The following is a 22,478-nucleotide window of genomic DNA, read 5'->3' as shown; positions in this document are numbered from 1 at the left end:
GCCAAATCAGTAGAGTAAATGAGAAGTAGGTAGTAACGGAAATAATTATTTGATAATTAACAAGCACCTGAAATTAAGTGGTTTGATAATTTCATTCCAGTACACAGAGGGCAAACATAAAAAATAACCATTATGGTCAATTTTTTCTTGATCTAATGATCATCTACACAGACAACTATATACTGCTGCCGCACTATTATCTGCGAGTGTTCTGTGTACGATACTCTTTGTCTTGTGTTTGGAGCCAAATTGTCAAATTATGGTCCTAGAAAGACTCCTGGACTTACTTACCACATGTTTTAGGCTCTCTGATGTTATGACGTACTCTAGATGTGGTCCCTCTCTGCCCCAGCCTTTCTAAAGCAGAATTTCACTCTCCTGCCTCCACACGCTAATAAGAGAAGTGTGGACCGCCAGGAGCCACTGATACTTTTTTGACAGCTTGGGCTTACCCCAAGGCTGAGCAAACACACGCTGGAGGGGCAGTTCTCCCCGTCACCAATCCTACTGTCTTTATGGAAGCCCAGACAGGATTCAGGCCTCATCATACCAAGCATGTTAAAAAAACTCACCAGACAAATTCCCATGAATTGATTTAATTGTGTTGATTTTATTGTATCAGTGCAACCCAAGCAAAACAGATATACCGTGCTGGAATAACGTGCATTTGTTCCAGTGCAATTTTATACTTATGTAGTTTTCCTTTTTATAAATAGGGATTAAAAGGTGGTTTATGTACAATACGATGATAATTGTCTTTGTGGAGAGTTTTTTAAATTCAAGCAGTGATGAAGTGATTACTTGATTGCCTAAGCTGCTGGTAATGCAGCAAGTGGCATAGGTTTGATGTGCGCAACAATGGTTCAAGTATTGACTAAATGGCAAGTCTTCATATGGATTTACACAGCAACAACCTATTCTTAAATAACCTCATATGTGAACACTTTCTTCAGGAACAACTGTAATTTTCTCTGCAGCAAGAATTTTCACACAAAAAGATACTTAGAAATTGCTACCACCCCCTTTCACATCCTCTTTAATACGAATAAACTTTTAACTGACAAGTCATGCATGCCAGAACATTTATACCATAAGATGTTGAAAATATTATTAGATCTTTAACTTCCACAAAGCTATCAGCATAATATCATATTCAATATCATAATCATACCGCGAGCACTTCCCTAGTACAATGCTATAAAAAAGTCAATTTTAAGATAGTAAGAGACCAAACACTAGCTAGAGAGTGAATGCCTGATGTACAGAGAGACAAATATATTGCCCATCCCTTCTATCTTAAAGATGTGTTTACTTTAGCTCAGCTGAATTAAAATAGGGTGCAAATAACTATTCCGGAACTACGGTACTTCTAGATGAAATCAAACTTAAAGCTAAAGAAATTCAAAATGAAGGTTCATTCATCCCCTTTCTTCCCCTGACATATTTTTTTAAGGACTGCTAATACTGACGCCATCAATTTTGTCATTCAAACTATCTAGGTCACGTGGCATACAAATATTCAGCAGAAGACAGATGAGTTTTCTGGGTTCACATGGGTATCACTGGATGACAAAATGTCTGGCTACAGAAGTCCCAACTTTGTCAGTTTGTAGCAAAGTCCTCCTAAATCTCTTGATTAAGCGTTTGACTATTACGCTCACCCCTTCCATGTGCTCTCCTGCACTGCTGCTAAAAGATGCTTTCCTGAAAATGGAATCATTGGCTCAAACAGTCTATTTCAGAAATGAAACATGATTCCATAAATGGACAAAAGTCAGTACTTTTCAGAGAAGAAAGAAATACAGTTCTCTGAGGAACACGGGTACTCTCACCCAGACTTGTCAGCGATGTGGTACATTTTTGTCCATCCTGGGGTAACGTCCTTTTACTGGATGAACTTCAGGATTTGGTTGGAGTTGCTTTGTCTGGTTTTCTTCATCGCCTCTTGTGAACTGAACACTGCATGCTCCTTGCCCTCGGTCCTGTGACAAACCACCACTGTTTCAGTTGCAGAGATGACATGGGACAGCTCGGTGCTTTCACTGGCCTTCTCTTGTGCTCCTGTTTGAGGACAGAACAAGGTGTGAGGAAAATGGCCTTTCTTGCCCCTTCAGTGTTACTCAAGAATGAGACCCATCCTTGCACAGACCCATGGGCACCACAGGCGGCACCACATGGAGGGCACCATGACCATCCGCTTGAACTTTTGAATGCACCATCTGAATCACCTTTCAGTTCCCAAAATAAGGATTATTTGGGAGTTCAGTGGGAAACAGGCCCAACACTGCTGGGAAAACATTGCGATCTTTAAGCACAGTGGTTTGGGTGATGGCCATGCAGCAGAAGGTCTGGAACACGACAACCAGAAAGATTACTTGGCTGTTAGGGATAACATTTGTGGCTGGCAGTTGCGATTCCCCCTGCTGATTAGAAATGGTTCTCTCCAAGAATGGTTCCTGCGGGATTACAATATATCCCAGCATTTTGTAACCATCAGTGGAAGTTCTGTTTTGTTTCTCACAATTGGTATGGAAAAAGTAGGCTGCAACAGAGGAAAGGTCAAGAGAAAGAGGTCGTTTCAAAATAATTGCTTTCTGAAAGTGGGGAAAGAATATGTTTGTTTATACAGTAGCGGGAGTGCACTGTGGAAAAGGGCACAAGGAGACAGGTTTCTCCACTGCTTCCTGCCTAGAGATTTCTACGTAGCATGAGGTTCAAGCACAGGTGAGTCACCTCATATAATTCTGTAACTTTAAAAGGGTAGGTGTCCGGTTCTGGACTACTGGTGCAAAGCTCTCCTTATAGTCAATGGAGAGAAATGGTCCCCATAGATGAGAAAAATCGTATGCCTGTCTTAGCATCAGATCAATCACCTTCAGCAGGAGCTTGTTTCTCCCTGCTGGGGGTTGGGTCTGGGCACCTAGTTCATGTAGATGTCTAACTCAATACAAACGAACCCAGGCCAGCTGTCTGGGTCAGCACAGACAGCACATCCTCAGATGTGTGATTCATACATTTTATTCATAATTTACAGAAGGCTCTATGAGAAGCATAAAAAGAGAAGAAAGAAATTGCAATAGAGGAAGAAAGGAAAAGGCAAGGCAAATACGGAAAAAAAACCCCAGAAGGCAGGGAAAATTACAATACTGGAAGCAAGATGTGAATGCAGAAGGAAATTAGGATAAATGGCCAACCACAAGTAGGAAATACTACACAGCCTTCAAGTTGCTGGTGTACAGGATTGCTAGAGAGACGCAGAAAACTGTGAATCTTTTAAAAGTATTAGTACTTTTACATAAATGGGATGTCCCAACTAATGGGTCTTTCATTGCTTCCCTGAGACAACATCAAGCACTTCACCTACATTTTCCTTTTCTTCGGCATACCCCAGTATTTCCAGCTGAAATTCTTTTTGACAACTTTGCCTTCAGAATCAGAAAGTTTCTCCATTATCCACTTGCTTAATTTTCAAATAAGTCTACATCTTCAATTATGTTTTTTCATACACTTGGGTAAAGATCCCCTCGGGTATACTTTGTTCTCGAAATCCGTCGTTTCTTGACAAAGACAATGCGGCAAAAATAGCTTTGACCACTACCATGCTGACCAATAGCACTTCATTGTCTGCTTGCACTCTGCCATCTACCTGCGTCTAACTGCCGTCTTTTGTTACGTACTTAGGACATGTGCTCTTTGTTCTGTTTGTACAGCATCTTGCAAAATGGCATCCTAGCCTGTGACTGGGGCTCCTGTGCACTAAGATAATACAGGTAATAAACACCACTGTTCTGTTTAACGTTGCTAACGCTGCATGTGAACCACGTTGTACTTGTAAGCTTTTTAAGTGCAAAAGCACTGTGCTGCACACGGGTACTAGGTAACACCGCTCTCTCCTGGTTTTGTATCGGTACCCCTCACGTTCTCCGCCCGCCCCAGGCTAGCAGGCTGCTTTAGACCAAGGTTTCTAAGCACAACCTCGTGTTTAGTTTTTTCCCCCGTTTCTTTCTTACTGTAAAGCACGGCCTGGAGCAATTTCTTTGGGAAGGAGAACAGGCAACCTAGACGCTATTGCAAGCAATACCGGGTGGGAACAGAAAAGCAGTTGTCCAGCGGAGAGCCGTGCAGGCCAGTTTAAAGCGCTCGCACTCCCGGTCAGCCCGTTTTGCCCAGCATCGCCTCACGCCTCCCCGCCGGGGACAGCCCCTCCGCCGGTTCCGCGGCTCTACGCTCGCCGCCCGGCGGGCCCCCCGGCCCCCACCGCCCGGGCCGCTCCGGCTGAGGGCTGCGCAGCGGGGCCGCCGGCTCCCCGCGGCCTGCCTTGGTCGCGGCCTCCGAGACGGTACCGGGCCGCCGGCTCCGCCCGGGCGGGGAGCCGCGGGGCAGCTCCTCCCCACCGGGCCCCGCGCTACCCCCGCCCCCCGGCCCCTCAGGCCGCCCGGCCTACCCCGACGCCGCCGCGGCGGGCGGAACGCCGCCATGCCCCCCGGGGCGGCCCGTCCCCGCTCCCCGGCGGGACAATGGCCGCGGGGCGCCCGCACGCCAACCGCCGCCGGGGCCGCCCCTCGGCGCCGCCCCCCTCAGCGCCGGGCCCGCCGCCACGCCGCGGCTCCCCCCGCCCTTCCCCTCCCCTCCCGCCGCCCCCAGCAGCCCCCGCGGCGCCCCGGCCCCGCCGCCGCCCGGCTCGCAGCGCCCGAGCCGCCGGCGGTTGCGAACCTGCCGCCGTGCGCGGCCCGCCGGGCGCCGCGGCCTGCGGGCGGCCGCTGGTTGGCGGCGGGGGGACACGTGAGGGGGGAGGGGGCAGCGGCGGCGGCAGGAGTTTCCCCGACAGCTGGAGGTTGCGGCGGCGGCTCCTCCTCCCCGGGTCCCCGTTAGAGCCGAGAGACCCCCCGCGCTCCTCCTTATTGACAAACACACAAAGGGCCGCGCCGGGGCCGGGCCGGGGACGCGTCTGGAGCCGGCATGGGAGACAAGAAGAGCCCGACCAGGTAGGGGCAGCGGCGGCGGCGCCTCCTTTCCTCGGGCCCTCTCCGCGGCGGCCGGGTGCGCGGAGCCGGCGGCGATGGCGGCCGGCGGGGCGCCCCTGGGGGGGAGGCGGCGGCGTGAGGGCGACGCGCCCGGTGTTGCCCCTGGCGCGCGTGTGTCTCCGCAGGCCGAAGCGGCAGCCGAAACCCTCCTCGGACGAGGGCTACTGGGACTGCAGCGTCTGCACCTTCCGCAACAGCGCCGAGGCCTTCAAGTGCATGATGTGCGACGTGAGGAAGGGCACCTCCACACGGTGGGTCGCCGGCGGCGGCTGAGGGGGAAGCGAGGGCGGGGGGGGGGGGAGCCGTTGGGCGACCTCCCGCCGCCCCGGGGTGTGAGGGAGGGCGGCTGTGACAGGAATCGGGTCACGTTTACCGGGGAGCCTCGGGCCGGGGGATCCCCCCCGGCCCGAGGCTCCCCGGTAAACGTGACCTATGCCGAGGAGCGGTGCGCCGGCGTGTGTGGAAACAGAAATAATTAATACCAGGAAGGGCAGAATTGCCTGCGCAGCCTGAGCCCGGAGCGGCCGTGCCCCTGGCACGAAGAAGAGCCGTCCCCGGGCTGGGCCTGCTAAGGCACTCACCCTTTAGTGCTTTTTTCTTTTTTTCTTTTAAACTCGTTTTTTCTATGAGTTTAACTTTGCCTCATAAATACTCCCCCCCCCCCCTTTTTTTTTTTGTTATTATTATTATCTTTTTAATTCGCTTTTCATCACAGAGCATCACCGTGCAGGTTTCCGGGGCTGTAGGGGTGGATAATAACGCTCCGCTGTTTAGGGAGGAATTGTTGATTAGCTGAATTGCATCGTATGGAGGTGCCACCCTGCGTATCCGTGACTTCCCAGGAGGACTTTGTCTCTGTGAACCCGTCAAAGCTTGCGGTGGATTACCTGGTTCCAGTGTCTGCCGGTGTTTTTCAGTATTGTGGCCTAAACGTGCATGCTTGGGGAATGGAAGTTTTTTTATAAAACCGACAGGAGTGCACTTGTAGCCGTTGCATGCTAACTGAAGGGAGCATTGCTAAAGAATCCTTTGTTACGGTTATCATACCTATGGGTGAATCCCGTCAGCAAGAGAAGTTTAAGTGGCAATAAAAGTTGCCATCCTATCGAAAGCAGCAATTACGTTCTAGATATCGTTCAAAGCAGTGCTGAATATGACTTGCAACAAATGTTGCATGTTTGAAATTGTAAGTGCAAGGTTGGGTCCAATTACTTGACAAAAAAGATTCACCTTTATTTCTAGAGTTGATTTCCTAGACTTCTGAAAACCAGAATGAATGTTGAAAGGACTTCTCATAACTTCAGTTTTGAATACTAGTTGATTTTTTTAATTTTTTTTTTCTTTTTAAACCAAGGAAATCAGTGAGGTAAACGCGCTGAGAAGAATTGCATCTATCACCTATAGTGTGGTTTTGAGTTATAACAATGGCATTGTGTTTATATCACAGATGTGTACAGATCGGTAATATTCAGCAAAATAATACTGCTGAATTAATGAATGCAAAATCTTTAAAACAGCACAAATGAAGCCTCTTTAACCTACAGTCAGTGTGATAGGCAAAGTCAGTTTAAAATTATGTTTTGTTGCATTGGAAACTCAGTTGGATAAAAGCACTAAAACTTAAACAAAAAAAAACAAAAAAGAGCGTGGAAAAAATAAACAGTCCTGAGAAGCCAGTATTATCATTGCCTTCTTTTTTCCCTGCTTGAATATTTCATAATTTTTTAATATTTTAGCAACAAAATGTCTTTTATTGTTGTTTGGTTTTTTGTTTGTTTCTACTTTCTCCCCCACAGTGATCTGGTATGCAGAGCTTTCTTGATACATTGATTTTTGTTTCTCTGCTTAAACTCTGAAACAATGTGTAGCTGAGTAGGTTTATGGGTTTCTTTTTCCCATAAGGTTTAAATGGGTTGCGTTTTCACGTGTTTGCAAAGTCCAGGATTTACACATTGCATGAGATAAATACAGGTTGAGGTTTTAGGCCCCAATTCTGAAATTAGATTTGAGCTAGTAAGTAGACCTTTGTGTCTATGGAGAGAATCATTAGGGTGCCAGAGAGACACAAAAGGCCGTTTGGGTGGATTTTTTTTTTTTTTTTTTTTTTTAAGGAGCTTGAGTCTAAGAGACCAAATTGGGGCCTTGTTAAAACATTTGCTGGTGCTGCCTATACAACATAACAATACTACGGTGTTTTGATGACACTGTGAATGCATTATTTATTTATTTATTTATTTTTAAGTCTTCCATTTTGAAGCTTAATGTTAGATTGAGTTGATGCCTCAGCATGGTTCTTGGTGTGCTTAAAAATTTCCACTGCATTTTTTTACTGATGAGAGCTTTGTCTATAAGACACTGTAAAGCACTGTTTTCTTATTTCAGAGAAATCTGTTTCTTTGTGGTGGACGCTTTAATGTCTGCTTCTGCATGTTAAAATTCACTAAATGCGACCAGATTTGCAGATGGAAAAACAGGCAATCATAGTCAAGTTCAGTGGTTTTGAAGGCCACTGGAAATTAGGTGCAAAGTTGATTAAAACAGTTGCATTTTTTTATAGTAATCATGTACAATTAACTTTACAGAAATATTTTCTGGTGCAGGGTAGGGTTTGTGGGTGTTGTCACTGTTGAATAATTTCTTCTCTCTGAAAGAATTATCTTTTATGCCAGAGGCTAGACACGGATTATGATCTTTAACAACTGGTGGAATTGTTAAGATTAGTGGAAATAACTCTTATGACTTCTTGATTATATTTTAATATACTTCTAGACTGAATTTTCAAAGCAGATTGGATCATGGAGTTAAATTAACGTTGTCCATGGCAGTATCACCTTGAATGGTTAAACTGGGCTGTGCTTGGATGGGAGATGTCCAAGAGAAATCCTGGATGCTGCAGGAAGTGGTGTAACTGATTCCCAAGGTGGCACTCTTTTCTTTGGATTAGTACTGAAGGGGTACCCCAGCATGGTGCCAGTTACATGTGCCGTGAGTCAGATGTAAAACTAAGATCTTATCTGCCAGTTGGAAATCCCTGTACCTTTTACTGTAGAACCGTTGCTAGACTTTAATTTGGTAACGTCACTGAGGATCTAAATTCTCCCTGTAGACATGGCTTTCTTATTTACTTTCTAACCTAAATTGTTCTGTATTGTTGCTTGGCTACTGAGAAATTACTATGTTCCTCTTGATAGGAGACTGTACTGAATATAGTAATTTTCTGTATGTGACCTTTAAAACATTTTGAAATCTTTCTAGATGAAAGATGTTGTATAAATGTAAGGAACCTAGGGCTGTAATAATCATTCCTTACTTGGACAAATCTCCTGCTGAAGTGTGTTAGAAGCATGAGTAAGGAATGCTGAATAGAACCCTAACGTACTGTGTTATAGAGGGAACTGGTAATGAACTCTATATTTAGGTTGCCTAATAGTTTCCATTATAAAGAATTTGTATGATCTCTTTGAGAAGCTCTATTGTTTGCAAAAGCCATTGAAGTTTGGCAAGAGGAAGAGTCCTTAGGCTAAATAAGTGGTTTGATTTCCTTGCCCCATGAAATTGTTTAAGTTTTGCTGAGACATAAACACTTGAAAATCATCATTCCCCCTCTGTCGCTCGTGTTGTACAGAAAAGTAAAGTAATGGCTAGAACGCTGGAAAAGCCCAGACCGGCATCACTGTAAAAGCAACAGTGGCAATGATGATACGCTGAAAACCCGGAAGGGAATTGTTTGGCTCCTGGGGAGGGTATAGTGGGGTTGCTGAACTTGGTCTGACTCTCATGATTACTGATTTGCCAAAAGAAAGTTGCCTCCATGGGCACACTACCATTTCTTTTCTTTCTTTCCTTCTGCTCTTCATGGCACCAGGAGTGCCACCAATCAGGAGTACACCAGTACTGGTTGACCTTCAAGAATTGGGCTGGATCCTTGGATAGACCTTACTGCAGCAAGTATTTGCTCTCAGTCTGTCTGTCCTTCAGTAGGTGTTTGGTTTTTGGTTTGGTTTTTTTTTTTTCTTGCCAGCTAACATGGTTAGTCATTGTAATTTAGAAGCTTTGTAAAGCTGAAGATTCAGAGTTCCAGTGTTGCTGGGAAGAAGTACGCAAGAGGACTAGCATTCTCTCTAAAGGGATGTACGTTTGCTACTCTCTTCTGCCTTCTAGGAGCCTGCGTTACTGCTCCATCACTTCTCTGCTCCATCTTCCTCAGATCATATTAACGCTCTTGTTATTCTGTTAGTGACAGCATCCAGATCTAAAATTACCTGTCACTTTGCTTTTCTTAATGTGTTTTTCATGCATGAGTATTGTGGTCTGGTCTGTAGTTGTGGGATCCCATTCTTTTTTCCATGCTGTGACAAACCGCTTCTCCATTCAGTGTGAAGGATGAGCATCCAGGGGAGTGTAGTGGGAGCTACAGGAGGAACTGCAAATCTGGCTTTTTAAACTTTGAAATGCTTGGCATGATACTGTGCTGTGTAAATAAAGGAAAAAAAGGGGGGCAGGGATACGTGATCAATTTCCCCTTTCCAGAGTCGATAGCATTCTGTTATTTTTAAATTAGGAAAAAGGGCAGAATTTCAAAGGATATTTTCACTAATAGTATTCTCTTAGCTAATAATAGGAGAAGGATTGCTGTACAAATATTTAACTGCTTTATGCTTGTTATGGTTGTATTTCATTTTATTTTTTAGAACTACTTTTATTGCGTGCTTTGAATTCAGTAAAAACTTAATCTTACCTGTGAATCTATGAGACTTGGTGCACACTATTCAAGCCCAAAGTATTTTTCTTTTGGCAGGGGGAAAGAAGGAGGGAGAATAAGGAGATAAAACAAGTACCAGTGACTTCTCTGAAGTTGTGGGGTTTTTGTGGGTTTTTTTACATATTCCTCTCTGATACACATGTTGGGCAAGCTGCTATATCATTTACATAAAATAGCTCCTGAAATTTGTAGAATGAGAAAGTAATCTCAAGTCAGGATGAATTTCTGTGGATTTGGGATGTATACCTCAACATTCTGTACTGCTGAAGTAGAGACATATATAACCAGCTGAACGGGGGCATGGCTTCTGTGTCCTATGCTTTATTCATCTCCATTACTGAATTGTACCTTTTCTCCCAGCCTAAGGTATGAAAAGCCAACTTTAAATCATACCAGACAGAAGAGTCTGAGGTGTAAGGAACTGGGATGCCATCTTTGTATGTTTGCATGATATTTGGTCTGTGCTCCTTGATTATGCCCGAGAGCGTGGCCATTCAATATGTGCATGTATTTTATAAGCATGTCTGACAATTTCCTAAATATGAGATACAGGTCTCTACTTGAGGCTGTCATGAGTTTGTTTTATGCTTTGAGAAGCATAAATAAAATGTTTAATTTTTTAACTTGGATATCAAGGTCATTTTTCTTCAGAAAATATGTGCAATTTGTTTAGTCATGTACCATCTGGATGTTTATAAGCACAAATCAGTTACATTTAACCAAATCTGGTATTTGTATTTCTGTTGAAATGCAGTACTGCTCAGGACAGAGAGTTGGTACTTACCTTGTATGTCTGGTTTAACATGTCTGTTTTACAACAGCTTGTTAAGGACTCTCTCTTCTGCTTTCCAGTATGCAGCCTCTGTGTGCGCGCATGCGTGTGTCAGGGGGAAGGTTGTGAAGGAGAAAAGGAGGAAGAACTGCCTGTCATGCTGATTTTACAAATACATGACTGAATCAAGCTTAACAGACTGAAGAGCTGTTCGTTACTTGTGGGTAGTTTGAGAAGGGAATATTTGCAGGAATGAAGTGAGTGGAAAAGTCATATATAATCCATACTTTACTAAGCTCTGTATTACAAGTTTTATGTTTTAGCTTAAATATTAAATTATCAAGAGGAGCATGAATAAATAGTTCTCTTTTGCTCTGTAGGTAGCCATCAGGTAATCTAGTCATTCTGGACTTCCAGTCTTATTTTTAAAAAGAGTTTTTAAAAGTAACCTTTGGAATTATTTAGGAATTTATTTAGGAATTATTTTCCCTGAAAAATATAATGAAACTTAAGAATTTTGCACACATCAACGTGAATGAGGTTTTGTTCTTCCATATAAAACAATGAAGTAATTTTTATTGATTGGGATGCCTCTGTTAGATGCTGTAGATAGGCATAGCTTCTATGGGCAATACAGAATGCAATGGGCAGCCAATCCAAAGAAGATAAAGCTTGTATTTTAGAAAGACTACATAAGTAGTTGGTTTTGTGTTCGGGTTTGGGTTTTTTTTTAAGGTTAATTCTGATGTTAAATCTTTGTAGTTTTGAACCTGACAGATATTTTAATCCATTACTCTAAACAGCTCATGAAAAAATGTGCTCTTTTTTTTTTTAAGCATGAGCTTGGTATTTTTGGTTTGATGTTTGTTTGTTTTTTTTTTCTGTAACTCTTTCCTGATGTCTGTTATAGCTTGGCCTTTTTTTTTTTTCGTTCTTTCTTTTCTTCCCTTTTTTAATGTAATCTCCCCAGAACAAAACAAACAGTGTTTCATTTGATATTGGGCTAAGACCCGGTAGGGCCTGTTTGATCCAACTTTGATAGTTGATTTAACCTTAGTTTAGTTGTTTCTTTTTGCATCATACTGAAAATAGTAGTTATATCAGCAGTCAGAAATTTAGGTAGCTGTTGTCGTGACTTGGCCTTCTGTGTGTATATACCTTATGTAATTGAAGAAACAAACACGGAGCAGAAAGAAACCTATCGCTTTCTGTAAACTTTCTCTCTTCCCCTCCTATGATAACTAATGATGTCAGAGCTGCTGAACAGGAAGAAAAACTTCTTAGCCCTCTGTTTCTGAGATCTCAGATCTGATTGTGGATTTAGGAGATACGCTCTCTAAAAGGCCAACTTTGTTAATGGGCACTGCAAGGTCAGAGGTAGGTTCTGCCAGTTAAGAATGGCTTGTTCAGCTGAATTGTACCAAAGCCAAGCAAAATAGATTAGCATTTGTTTTCCACAGTTACTAAAGTAATAAAAGCTTTGAATACATTCGGGTTCATTATAGGGATGGTTCTAAGAATGCTAACATGTCTCATTTGGCTTATCCATGTTGCCCTAGGAACTCGGGATGGAAAAGGTCTTCCAGTGAGTTAGACCCTCTCCCATGTTGAAAGAGGATCAGTAAACCTGGGCAACTTCTACCACAATCCTTGTTCTAACATCTCTCCAGTGAAGGAGACTGTAACCCCTTTAGACAGCTTATTTATAGTGCTTTTTACCCTTGATGTTTTTCCAGATATCTAACCTTTCTGTTCAGTAAGATAAGTTGATTTATACTTCCCCTATCCCCGGTGAATTACCCACTATATTTGTAGTTCTTTGGTTATTGGGTTATGGTTTCCACGTTCATCCATTTTCTCTCTCTAAGTCTTTCTTACAGAAACAAAATTTCATCATCCCTTTCTTATAGGTGACAGTTTTCTTCAGCTTATATCATGATTCTTCATTCTTGACTCTTCAGTTGACACAACTGTTTCTTACAGTAGTAGCCCAGAATGAGGACATACCTTCAGCTGAGTCATTTCTAGTGTAAGGTTTAATGGGACTGTGCCTTTCTAGAGTCCTGCTAAATTATGATGTCTGATGGTGGTTCTTCCCTGAATGAGGATTTTCCTTTTGTGCAATAGTATCAGGATGTTGGCTTCTCCGTGCCTTGCGATCTACTTGATCCAGTACAGTCTGGTGTCCTTTTGTGTGCCATCGTTACTTAAGTAGGGCTTTTTTTATGCAATTGTGGGGCCTGTGGTGCTTTACGCTGTCTTTCTTGGATTTCATCGTTTTGATTTTTGAGTTATCTTAACTCAGGATGGTCTTGGCAGGTAGTCCTCGCCACCTTTCAGCCTGGTGCTGTTTGTTTGTTCTATTCCTTATTCCTTTGTCCAAAGCATGACTAAGAATATTAAATAGTATACCTGTAGAACCTCACTATAAATGCTATCCTACATCTACAGCTGGTGGTTGAGAACTATTAAAAACAAACCAACCAACCAACCCTAATTTTGAACTTCATTCTGCACAACTTTGTCCCAATCGTAGTCTAGCTTGAGTAGGAGAATGTATTTTTGATTGTGTTGCAAGTCAAGACTTGGGACGTGTATTGCTTTTCTCCTAGTCACTAGGACAGTTAGTCCATTAAAGAGAGAAACTAGACTGTGTCAAGCCAATTGGCTTTATCCTTTAATGCTCCCAATTGTTATAATCTCGTTCTAGTATCTTTCTGAAATTTGAGTTAGGCTGAGTCATCTACTACTTCCTGTATTTTTGTTTACCCGTCTTGTGATTTCTCTTTTACTTTTCTTTTTTTTCTTTTTCTCTTCTGCAGTACTTGATGACTTCTTCCATCTTCCTGTAGTTCTAAACAATATGTTTCCGAGGGTGAATTTCACTAGATGCTGTTGACTGCCGTATATAACATTCAGTAGCCCAGTCTGTTATTCTAACTTGAACTTGTATCCCCTTGTTTAATTTGGTTATATGGAATTAAACTTTTGTGTGGAGGCTGAAGCAAAGAAGCCTTTATGCCATCTGGTATTCGCTTTCTCTCCATGTTTGATAATGGATATACTTCTTTCTTTCTATTTTCATGATTAATTACTTTCCTTGAGGCATAAGTAGTGCGTGTTTCGATGTGTTTAGCTTTTTTTTTTTAGTGGAAATGTTATCTTTGTTTTTAGTGCCACCAGTGGTATTTTTATTCACTGCGTCTTTTCTAGGGAAAATGATTAGCTGTCCTGGTCTAAAAGCTACTGGGATTTGAATGAACACCTACAATAAGATTAAGTATGTTAGAATAGAAGTCTAGCTGGTAAGAAGAAAGCTCTTGTATTGCCTGTAGAGTAATGAGAAATTGCATTTTCTGCCCCATGACTTTGTGTAACAATTTTTCCTTTACCGTTGTGACAGCCCACTGTGCCTGTACCTGTTTAAAACTTGATACAAGTGTCTGTACTTTTCATCTTGAAAGTCAGGTTAGGACAGTATGCTTTGCAGAAAATTTTCTCACAGTATCAAATGATGTCTTGTCTTGTTGGCTGATACAGTCAGCTACAAAATACTTTCAAAGTAGGCTAGTGGAACAAAATATTAAGTGTTCATTTTTTATGCTTTCGTGCAGTAGCTTATCCTGGTTTAAGTAGGACAGAGAGATCCTGAGGATTGTCTGTTCTCTCTGAAGTGCATTCCACTGGTATGTGGTACGTTGATGTAGAGCAGGCTTGAACTTGGAGAGTTCAGCTGCAGAATGTTGTTGGTAGGCTTTTGGCTGGCAAACTTTCCATCAGAAGTCAGATTGAAGACTACAAGATAAAACCTTGACATCTGCTACAAGTTTTTTCTTGTTTTCTTAGGAGTTGGGGGGGTAGAGGAAATGAAAATTGAAAATTTTCCCATTCTAACTTACTGGAAGTTTGGAACTTACCTTTAAACTTTTCCATAATGTTTGAATATACTTTATCTGAACTGCACAGCTCAAATGACAGTGCTTGGTAGAAAAAAGTGTGTGAATGAGTGGGGTTTTTAAAATTTATTTTTAAAATAGAGTTCCTAACTCTAAAAGCTGAAAAAAGTTGGTGTGACACATTCAGTGAAAGGAAAGTTGTTTCTTACAGATATCATTGAATTCTGTGATTAGGGTCATGAGCTAGAAGTTCTGTAATTGAATAAGAAGGGAAGAAGAAAAGATGAGGGCTGATGATTACGTGGCATCTCTTTCTATTAAGATACATCTTTCCTGAAGAGCATTATGGAGACTTGATTTTTTACGGAAAGCATGTAGTCTTTTCCCCTACTTAAGGTGGACATCTTTGTGGGGCTGTCTCTGAATGGAGGATGTTTCTAGAATGCTGCAACCTTCTGGGAAGATCACACCCGCAGTGCAGAACAAATAAGATAGGTCAGAAGCAAGCTCCTTCCTGTTTAGTCACAAAACTAGCTGTGCCAAGTATTCACCCTGTTTTGTGCCACAGTAACTGTGCTGCTGCATCAGTATGAACCTCATGTTTGCGTGTGTTTTTTTGCATAGGTGCAAGAAGCATCACAGTTTCTACAGGAAGGGGACAGAGAAGCAGCCTGGAGGATCCAATCCTTTTTGGGATTGGAAGTTGGGAGAGGTCACTTCCCCATGAATCCCAAGGATCTAGGGATCTAAAAGACTGTAACCACTGCCTTCTCTGCAGCCTCCCAAATACTACCTTCTCAGGGGATGTTGTTAAGGAAATTGAGCTTCCTGACCCTTGCTCATGTGTAGCACATTGTCATCTAGGAAACGCAAATTGGTTGATACCCATATGTTTCTCAAACAGGATGTTTTCAATATAGCTGTCACGCTGAGCATTGGTGGACCACAGTTTGTGGTATATGGGGAAGAATTTCTAACAACAGTGCGTGAGAGGTTGAAGCCTTAAAACTGGTTGTTGGAAAAGTAACATTTGACGGCTGCTTTAAAAACTATCCATGAAGATGAATTTGGGCTTTCTAAAGGTCCTGATACGGACATTTCTTAGGGCAGACTGTTGTGCAGTGTACTAGTTGTCTTCAGGAGACTTGCTGGCCTCATCTGTTAAATGTCATCTGGAAAATAGGGCATTCCTTTTAAGGGAATGATTAAATAGGGACACTGCCTCAAGGGGTAGTTTTCTGCACATTTATACAGTGACTGATAAAACCATATGGGTCTTGTAAGTCTATTCTAATTGAATCGGCTTTTATTGAAAGACAGAATTGCTAGAAATGCACTGAATGGATGAATTCCAAGTAAATGATTCACGCTGTAAAACAGCTAGGAATATGAAAGCACTGGAAATCAGAGCTGGCTGAAAGTTAGAATTCGAATATACGTAGGATGTGTAGAAATCACATTGTTACTCTGCAATATGCATATGGATCTATGTTACGTTTTCCTGTACAGACCACTAGCTCCATTGTTTGCACTGTCATAATTATTCAGTTGTAGTATTTGCAGAGGCAGTGTAATGTACTGTTAACACTCCAAGGTATGACAGAAGTGATGGTAATGAGAAAAAATAATTTTGGATAACAACGTAAATTATCGATGTTGAAGATACATTTAATCATGAACTGCTTCAATGTAGAAATAAAGACAAGTTTCTCACAGGATGGCTTTGTGTGGTGATTAGCACGAGCATATTCATGTGACATGGCAAGCTAAACGTAGTTTAATCTGATAGTTTTTATTCTATGAATAGCTTAATAGAGTACTGATGACTGAGGTAGGGTGAGCTGATCTGTGTCAGAATCCAAAGACTACTTCTCCAGCTAGTGATTTAATTGCTAGCAACTATTGTACTTGCATGACAAGAACTGTTAATAGGAAATATTTTTTGCTTTTCATAATGTGACTTCAACTGCTAAAAATCAGGAGTGGCATCATTATGTGAACTGCTAGCTTCTGTGTAGACCACAGTTTGCAAGATCTAATTGGCCACAGTGTTTGCAATACTACTTAGTATACACAGTATTCCTGATGATTTCCCATTTGCTTTAAATAATATCACTGATGTGCTTATGCAGAAATGAATCTTTTTTTTTTTTTTCTTTTTTTCTTTCTTTGGTATTAGGAGGTAAGTTGTGGTCTGGTTGCGCTTGATCACAAAAATCAGCAGTGGTAATGGAACAAATGTTTGTGAAGTTGAAAAAGGAGTTTCCTTTGTTCTGGAATATTGTTTCCTCGGTATTTTGGCAGAACCCAGAAGCTCTTGTTGCACAAGGTGCTGCACAAAGAGCTTGTGGAGTAGTGTGATAGTCATTAAAAGATAAATGTGATTTAAAAAAAAAAAAGGTAAATTTTGCTTATGCATCAAATCTAGAAAAAATAAAATAAGTTAGTTGAAAAATTGCCTGATGGAAGAAAATAAAGTCTCAAAACGTAGCTACTAATCTGCAAATATGTGGAAGGATATATTAAAAGCTGCTGTGCATTTTGTGTGTAGAAATACGTGACAGTTCTCTCTAATTATTTGGGAATGAGTGTTTTGCATTTGACAAAAATAGTCCTCCACTGTTGAAGTTTAAAAAATCTCATGCTTTAAATGTTTACTGTCAAACTAGCACTTGAAAAATTCATTGTCTTCTTGAGGCATGAAGAAAGATCAGTAAAAAAGATAGGGAAATTGATAGTGTAAAGATAGGGAATTTTTTTTCTTTGCTTCTGTACAGCCAGATTGCACGTACTTACACCTTAACGATACGGATTTGTGCATAAACTGGAATGAATGGGCTAAAATGTAGGACTTAAACTTTTGCCTTCTCGCTTGAAGTTTAATAAGATTCTGCCATACACTGTGTCAAATTGACTGTTGACTGTCTGCATTATTACATGAGGACAGTTACTGCAATGACTTAATGCATGTATGTGTGTCTCGGTTCTATTGATTTCTTTCTATATTATAAAGACCTTAAGTAACAATTTCTTGACTCTTAGGAAATTCTTCACCTATGCATTTGTAAGCCATGATAACAAGATTATGGTGCTAAATTAAATTTGGTTCCATTTATTTTATTTAAAGCTGTCAACACCATTGCAATGTCTGTATAAATATAGGCCTCGGCTTTCCAACATTTTTCATGGATTCCTAGACTTTTAAAAAAAAAAAAAATCTCTTTGAAGTTAAGCTCTTTGCAGGCAGAGGTCAACTCAAAACAAGGAAGACTGGGGTAGCTGTGTATACGTTTAATTTTTCCCTCTGTTTAGGTGAAGTTGCTTACGTTTGCTGTAATTAAAGCCAGTTACAGTGGGAGGGAAAAGAGACACTGGAAGGGGCATAGATGCAAAAATCACTAGCGTTGTTGTAACCTGTTTTGCAGAAAGACTTCTGAAAAAGAGAGAAAACATGCCCGAGGAAGTGGACATGTTAATTACTTGATATTTGTAAAGTAACTCGTTATCAGTGTATGAGGGATATAATTGTATTAAAAAGAATTGACGGGAGGAAGGTTTATTTACTTCTTAGTAGCTTCTACTTCAAATTACTGTATTACTTGTTACAGAAACTGAATTCTGAAATATATATATATTTATTTCATCTGGAGTCATTTAGACCTTCTGGCATCTAAATCTACATCATCAGTCCATCATGAAAAAGTCACATTCCAAAGCTGCTGGTTGTAACCTGTCCTGTGATCTTCAGAGTAAAAACCTGTCTAAGCTCTATTACAAAGTTACAGTTAGAACTTTGCATAATTAATGTCTTTTTGAAAACATGCAGGAAGTGTATCATACTATAATATTGCTACAATATTTAACTATAGCTGTACCCTGTAAAAGTTACTGAAATAAATGCTGTAAGAATTGCTCAAAACACTCATACCTAAGTGAAGATATTCTCCTAATAATACGTGTTACAGGAGTAGTCTTTCACTTAGAAAATCTTCTATCTAAAACCACTTTTTCATATCCTTCTTTTTGTCTGTTTGTTTAAAAAGCTGTTTACTGTAAAATCATGCATCTTTCCAGCTGACTCTCTTTATGCATCTACTTGCTTTGGAGATTGCTCTAATTACTTTGTTAAGATGTATTTGAGAATGTGGACCTTAGTATTTAGAGAAATGAAGACATGTGGTGAAGGAGATTTGAGTAGGGACTAGCAAGAATATGATGATTAAGTAGAAAGTATACAAAGATAAGCTTTTCTTGAGATTTCAGTAATGACTGAACTAGAAAAATGGAGATTAGAGTATTACTGTGGATATCAAATTTCTATTAGCTTCTTGAGGCATTAATATTTACGATAGACGTGAGTGGAAAATGATCTTCAAATAAATTATAAGATATTTAAAGCCTGTACATTTGTATTGGGGAATGATCCATTCTAGTAATGAAAGAACAGGGTAGGATTTGAATGATTTGACTTTGTTCTCAACAAGATTTTAATGCACTTAACTGTATTCTGTTTAGACTTTTAAAAGACGTGTATGATACAAACATCAGCAAAACAAGATTTTTATTAGGGTTTGGTTAAACCTAACCTTATTTTTTCCCAGTAGTTTTGTTTAGTTCACAATGGCATATTGTTAATTGAGTTAAAGTGGAATAAACAATACAATGTTAGAGTCTTCTTTCTTGCTCAAGGCGATGAATTATTTACGAAAAACCGAACAAGCACTTACTCTAACATTAGCTTTACAGGAGTTTGTCTTTTCGGTTTTGGTGACAGCTCCAAGAAGTGTTGAGCAGGGTGGGTATGTAGGCTTATTAGATGCACGGCTCTGTGGAATGAGCATGTGTGGTTTTTCTTGGTGAGCTGATACATCAGGTCTTGTACTATCTTGCAAATGCATTCTGAAAACACTTGTGGAAGTGTTTTAAACTGTTTCAATTGTTTTTAATGTAGTTTTGCAGAATTTTAGACTAGCCAATGTATGAGAGTCTTTACTTTTAACAGCTTTGTGAAATTATCCAGTCAAGTGATATTTATGAAGGGATATTTATGAAACTATTTGATCGGGTATCTAATGGTAAGATTTGGTACGATTTAGATGAAGAGACAGTCATAATCATCATGAGGTTGACTTTGTGTTGTCTGTAGGTGAGGAGTAAGATATAAGATATATAAACAAAGAAGCAATGGAGCGATACAGAATATTGAGTAACACAACAGTGTGCATTTCTAAGTTAAAATATCTGAAATATAACCCTGTATTCAAGATGCAGTACTAAAATTATGCTATGAATTTTCCAAGAATGTACTGACTTGTCTGAAGTAAAATACGTTTGCTGTTAGCAAATGGGTAGCACACTTTAAAAAATGGTCATTGGAAGTGGCCCCCAAGCTGTTATTTTCTGCATAAAGGCTGAAGCTATAAGAAGGACATAACTAAATTTAATTAATTCCAAGGTCTGTCCTCCTGTATCAGGGATTGCTCTTATTATCAATGGCAGTGCACTACAAAATACAGACAACTAAAGACTTTCGGTCCACCTCCTGTCACAAGAATTAAATTTAACACCAAATTTTAAAAGAAATGAATGTTAGAAAAGCTCAGGCATGTTAACAAGGCATTTCTGAAATCCTTGCTAGACGAGGGAATAGCAGAAGCTGGTGGAGGAGAAGTACTAGTACATGATCAAAATTAGAATTCCATTTGAAAAAAATATTGAGGTATCTTAATCAGCTCAGTCAGAAACACACGGAAGCCCCACAGTAGCAGATGGAAAGGAGATACACAAGTCTGCAGGGCACGAGAGAGAGAGAGAGAGAGGAATACCATTTTTTTCATAACGATGTAAATCTGTGGTAACTTCTAGGTGAACAAAATACACGCAACTTTTGTAGGTTTGCTATGAAGTGAGAAATTTTAAATTTAGTGCAGAGTAAGCTTAGAAGAGTTTTCGATAGTGGTTTCTAAAAGCTTGCATTTCAAAAAGAAGACAGACCCCCCAAAAAGAGATGGGTTGGAGGGAGGACAACAAGGTACAATTAAGGTAGAAATTAGTTGTGTCATGGTAACTGTTTTTATAACATGGGATATATTGCTGTTAAGTTGTATGCTGTTTTCAGGTATCCAACAATTTTATCAGTCTTGCAGGCAGTGTAAACCTATATTTGATGTGTCTGAACCTTCTAGCATGGTTGAATACCTTAGAAATCAGATGTTTAACATACAGGGGATAGTATAGAAGAGTTTTGGGCAAAACCAAGAAGATTTTAAGTATGAATACTAGTGGATGTGGTGGGTTTGTGAAAAACATAGGAAGAGTGATTAATCTTTGAAGTGTCATATAATTACTTGACTAGAAGGTCAACCTGTGGGGAAGGTGCTAGTTTTGAATGTGAGAAGAATGCGTTAAATGCTTTCCTTCCATTTGGCAGTAATTTTGAAAAGTGTCTTAAAATGTTAATGCTGTTTGAATTGTTACGGTAATATAACACGTTCCTGTGCATCACCTCATTGTTGGAACTGCATGCAGGAAGGCTCCACAGTAAAGTTGTTTTCTGTCCAAAGTTACTGAGCATTTGCAGTGGCTTAAGAGTGCACATAGCTGGTTACTGCGTATCAGTTTATCCATGATACTTTATTTATATTTCTGTGGATCCATGGAACACATTTTATATGGAAGTCAGGGGACAACAGAGCTGTCAAAGGAAGAAGCAAGCAGTGTAATTATAGGTAAATGAAAGAAAAGCTTCTGTAATTAAAATAAGGATAAGTGCTTGAACAAAAATTTCTAGCTATCCAAATAGAAACAAGTTGAATTTTGGCATGACTTAAAGTAGAAGTTGCATAAGTTTGTAATAAGCTAAGATAGGATAAGATAGAAGGAAAAATCAAAGGGGTAAATCAGATAGAAAGTGGAGGCATTGTCATTACGATACTGTAGTAGTTACATTTCTTTGTCAGAAGTACGCTATTTTGGGAAGGTTGCTTTTTAAGCAGTTGTCCTTCATAAGTAGTAAACAAAGAAGAAGGTAGGATACAGGAAAACTTGCAGTGGTGTGCGGAGCTGACTGACTTTCTCTGATGCCTAGTGATTAGTTCTAGGTATCTTTTCCTAGAAGCTGAGTGAGCTTGTTCTCTTACTCTTTAATCCATAGTGCATCAGCATATATTGTGTTTATAATGCAGCTTTTGGAATAAACTCCAAGACTTTCCCAAGGAGACATCGTAAAAAAAACTGCATGTGGAGTTTGTAATGGCCAAAGCTTTTTTTTTTTTTTGTACTGATCCTATTCTTTAGCAATCAGCTTCGCAAGTTTGACCAAAGATGACTTGTATAAATGGATTAGTTACTGCTTGTAAGACCTTTTGGCAATAACGATTTTGCTAATTCTTGAAAAACCCCGGAGAGTGAAATTCAGGGCACTGATTGACTAGATTACTGGTTTCCAAAGAATGGGTTCTGCCATGCCTTGCTGGTGTGTGAATGAAGCTGATGTTCAAAAACATCTTGGACTCATTACTTGAGTCCTGTGCAGTGAGGGCCTTAAAGCAACAAGAAGTAGAGTAGAAGATTTGGGAACTTCCATTAACTTGGAAGCATTTATTCGGTCCTCCTGAATCACACAAAAGTGAAGAATACTTTGTATTTAAAGAATAATGTGAATTTTTCATTTCTGAGGAAAGGATTCAGTGACCAAGGGCAATACAAAAATCAGTGAGGTTTCTGTTCCAGGTATTTCTAACCTTTCTTTCTTGAGGGATGAATCTGCTGTCTTGAACAAAAGGTCAGTGTCTCTCTGTAGGAAAGAGAAGTTTAGATAAATGGTACTGCTTAAGGATTAGGGGTGCCTTTGAATAAAACCTCTTTAAGTCTCTGAAACCTGTTGTGTTTGGGGTTTTTTTTAAGTGATGCTCTTTTACGGTGGAGGAAAGGAAAAAAATTGTGTGCAAAGTCAAAATTATGGAATGTATGGGATACCATGTAGAGGTTCTACATAAAAGCAGGTGAAGAATTTTGAAGAAATA

General features: G+C 40.4%; 1 protein-coding gene and 1 long non-coding RNA gene across 4 annotated transcripts in view; one reads left to right on the top strand and one right to left on the bottom strand.

The window, feature by feature from the left end:
• Nucleotides 1-590: 590 nt before the first annotated feature.
• On the bottom strand, nt 591-4,524 carry LOC143157012 (uncharacterized). Of its 2 annotated transcripts, none has more exons than XR_012994727.1 (2): nt 4,445-4,524; nt 591-2,061 (listed from the first exon to the last, which is right to left on the bottom strand). It is a non-coding gene; the product is annotated as an uncharacterized LOC143157012 (long non-coding RNA). The 2 variants fall into 2 exon arrangements; XR_012994726.1 differs by lacking the exon at nt 4,445-4,524 and adding an exon at nt 3,365-4,194.
• Nucleotides 4,525-4,785: 261 nt separating this feature from the next.
• Nucleotides 4,786-22,478, top strand: part of YAF2 (YY1 associated factor 2) — a 40,709-nt gene continuing 23,016 nt past the window's right edge. Inside the window, exons 1-2 of one of the 2 annotated variants that reach the window (XM_076331349.1) lie at nt 4,786-4,985; nt 5,150-5,275. In XM_076331349.1, coding sequence (XP_076187464.1) covers nt 4,960-4,985; nt 5,150-5,275 — 152 coding nt within the window. In that variant the 5' untranslated portion in view covers nt 4,786-4,959. Of the gene's footprint in view, nt 4,986-5,149; nt 5,276-22,478 lie in introns of those variants that run through there. The other variant, XM_076331357.1, reaches the window with a different exon arrangement.

The sequence above is a fragment of the Aptenodytes patagonicus genome, chromosome 1, assembly GCF_965638725.1.
Source record: "Aptenodytes patagonicus chromosome 1, bAptPat1.pri.cur, whole genome shotgun sequence".
Lineage (NCBI taxonomy): Eukaryota > Metazoa > Chordata > Aves > Sphenisciformes > Spheniscidae > Aptenodytes > Aptenodytes patagonicus.
The sequence above is the reverse complement of the archived record's forward strand: the minus strand, read 5'-3'. Positions and strand labels throughout refer to the sequence as shown.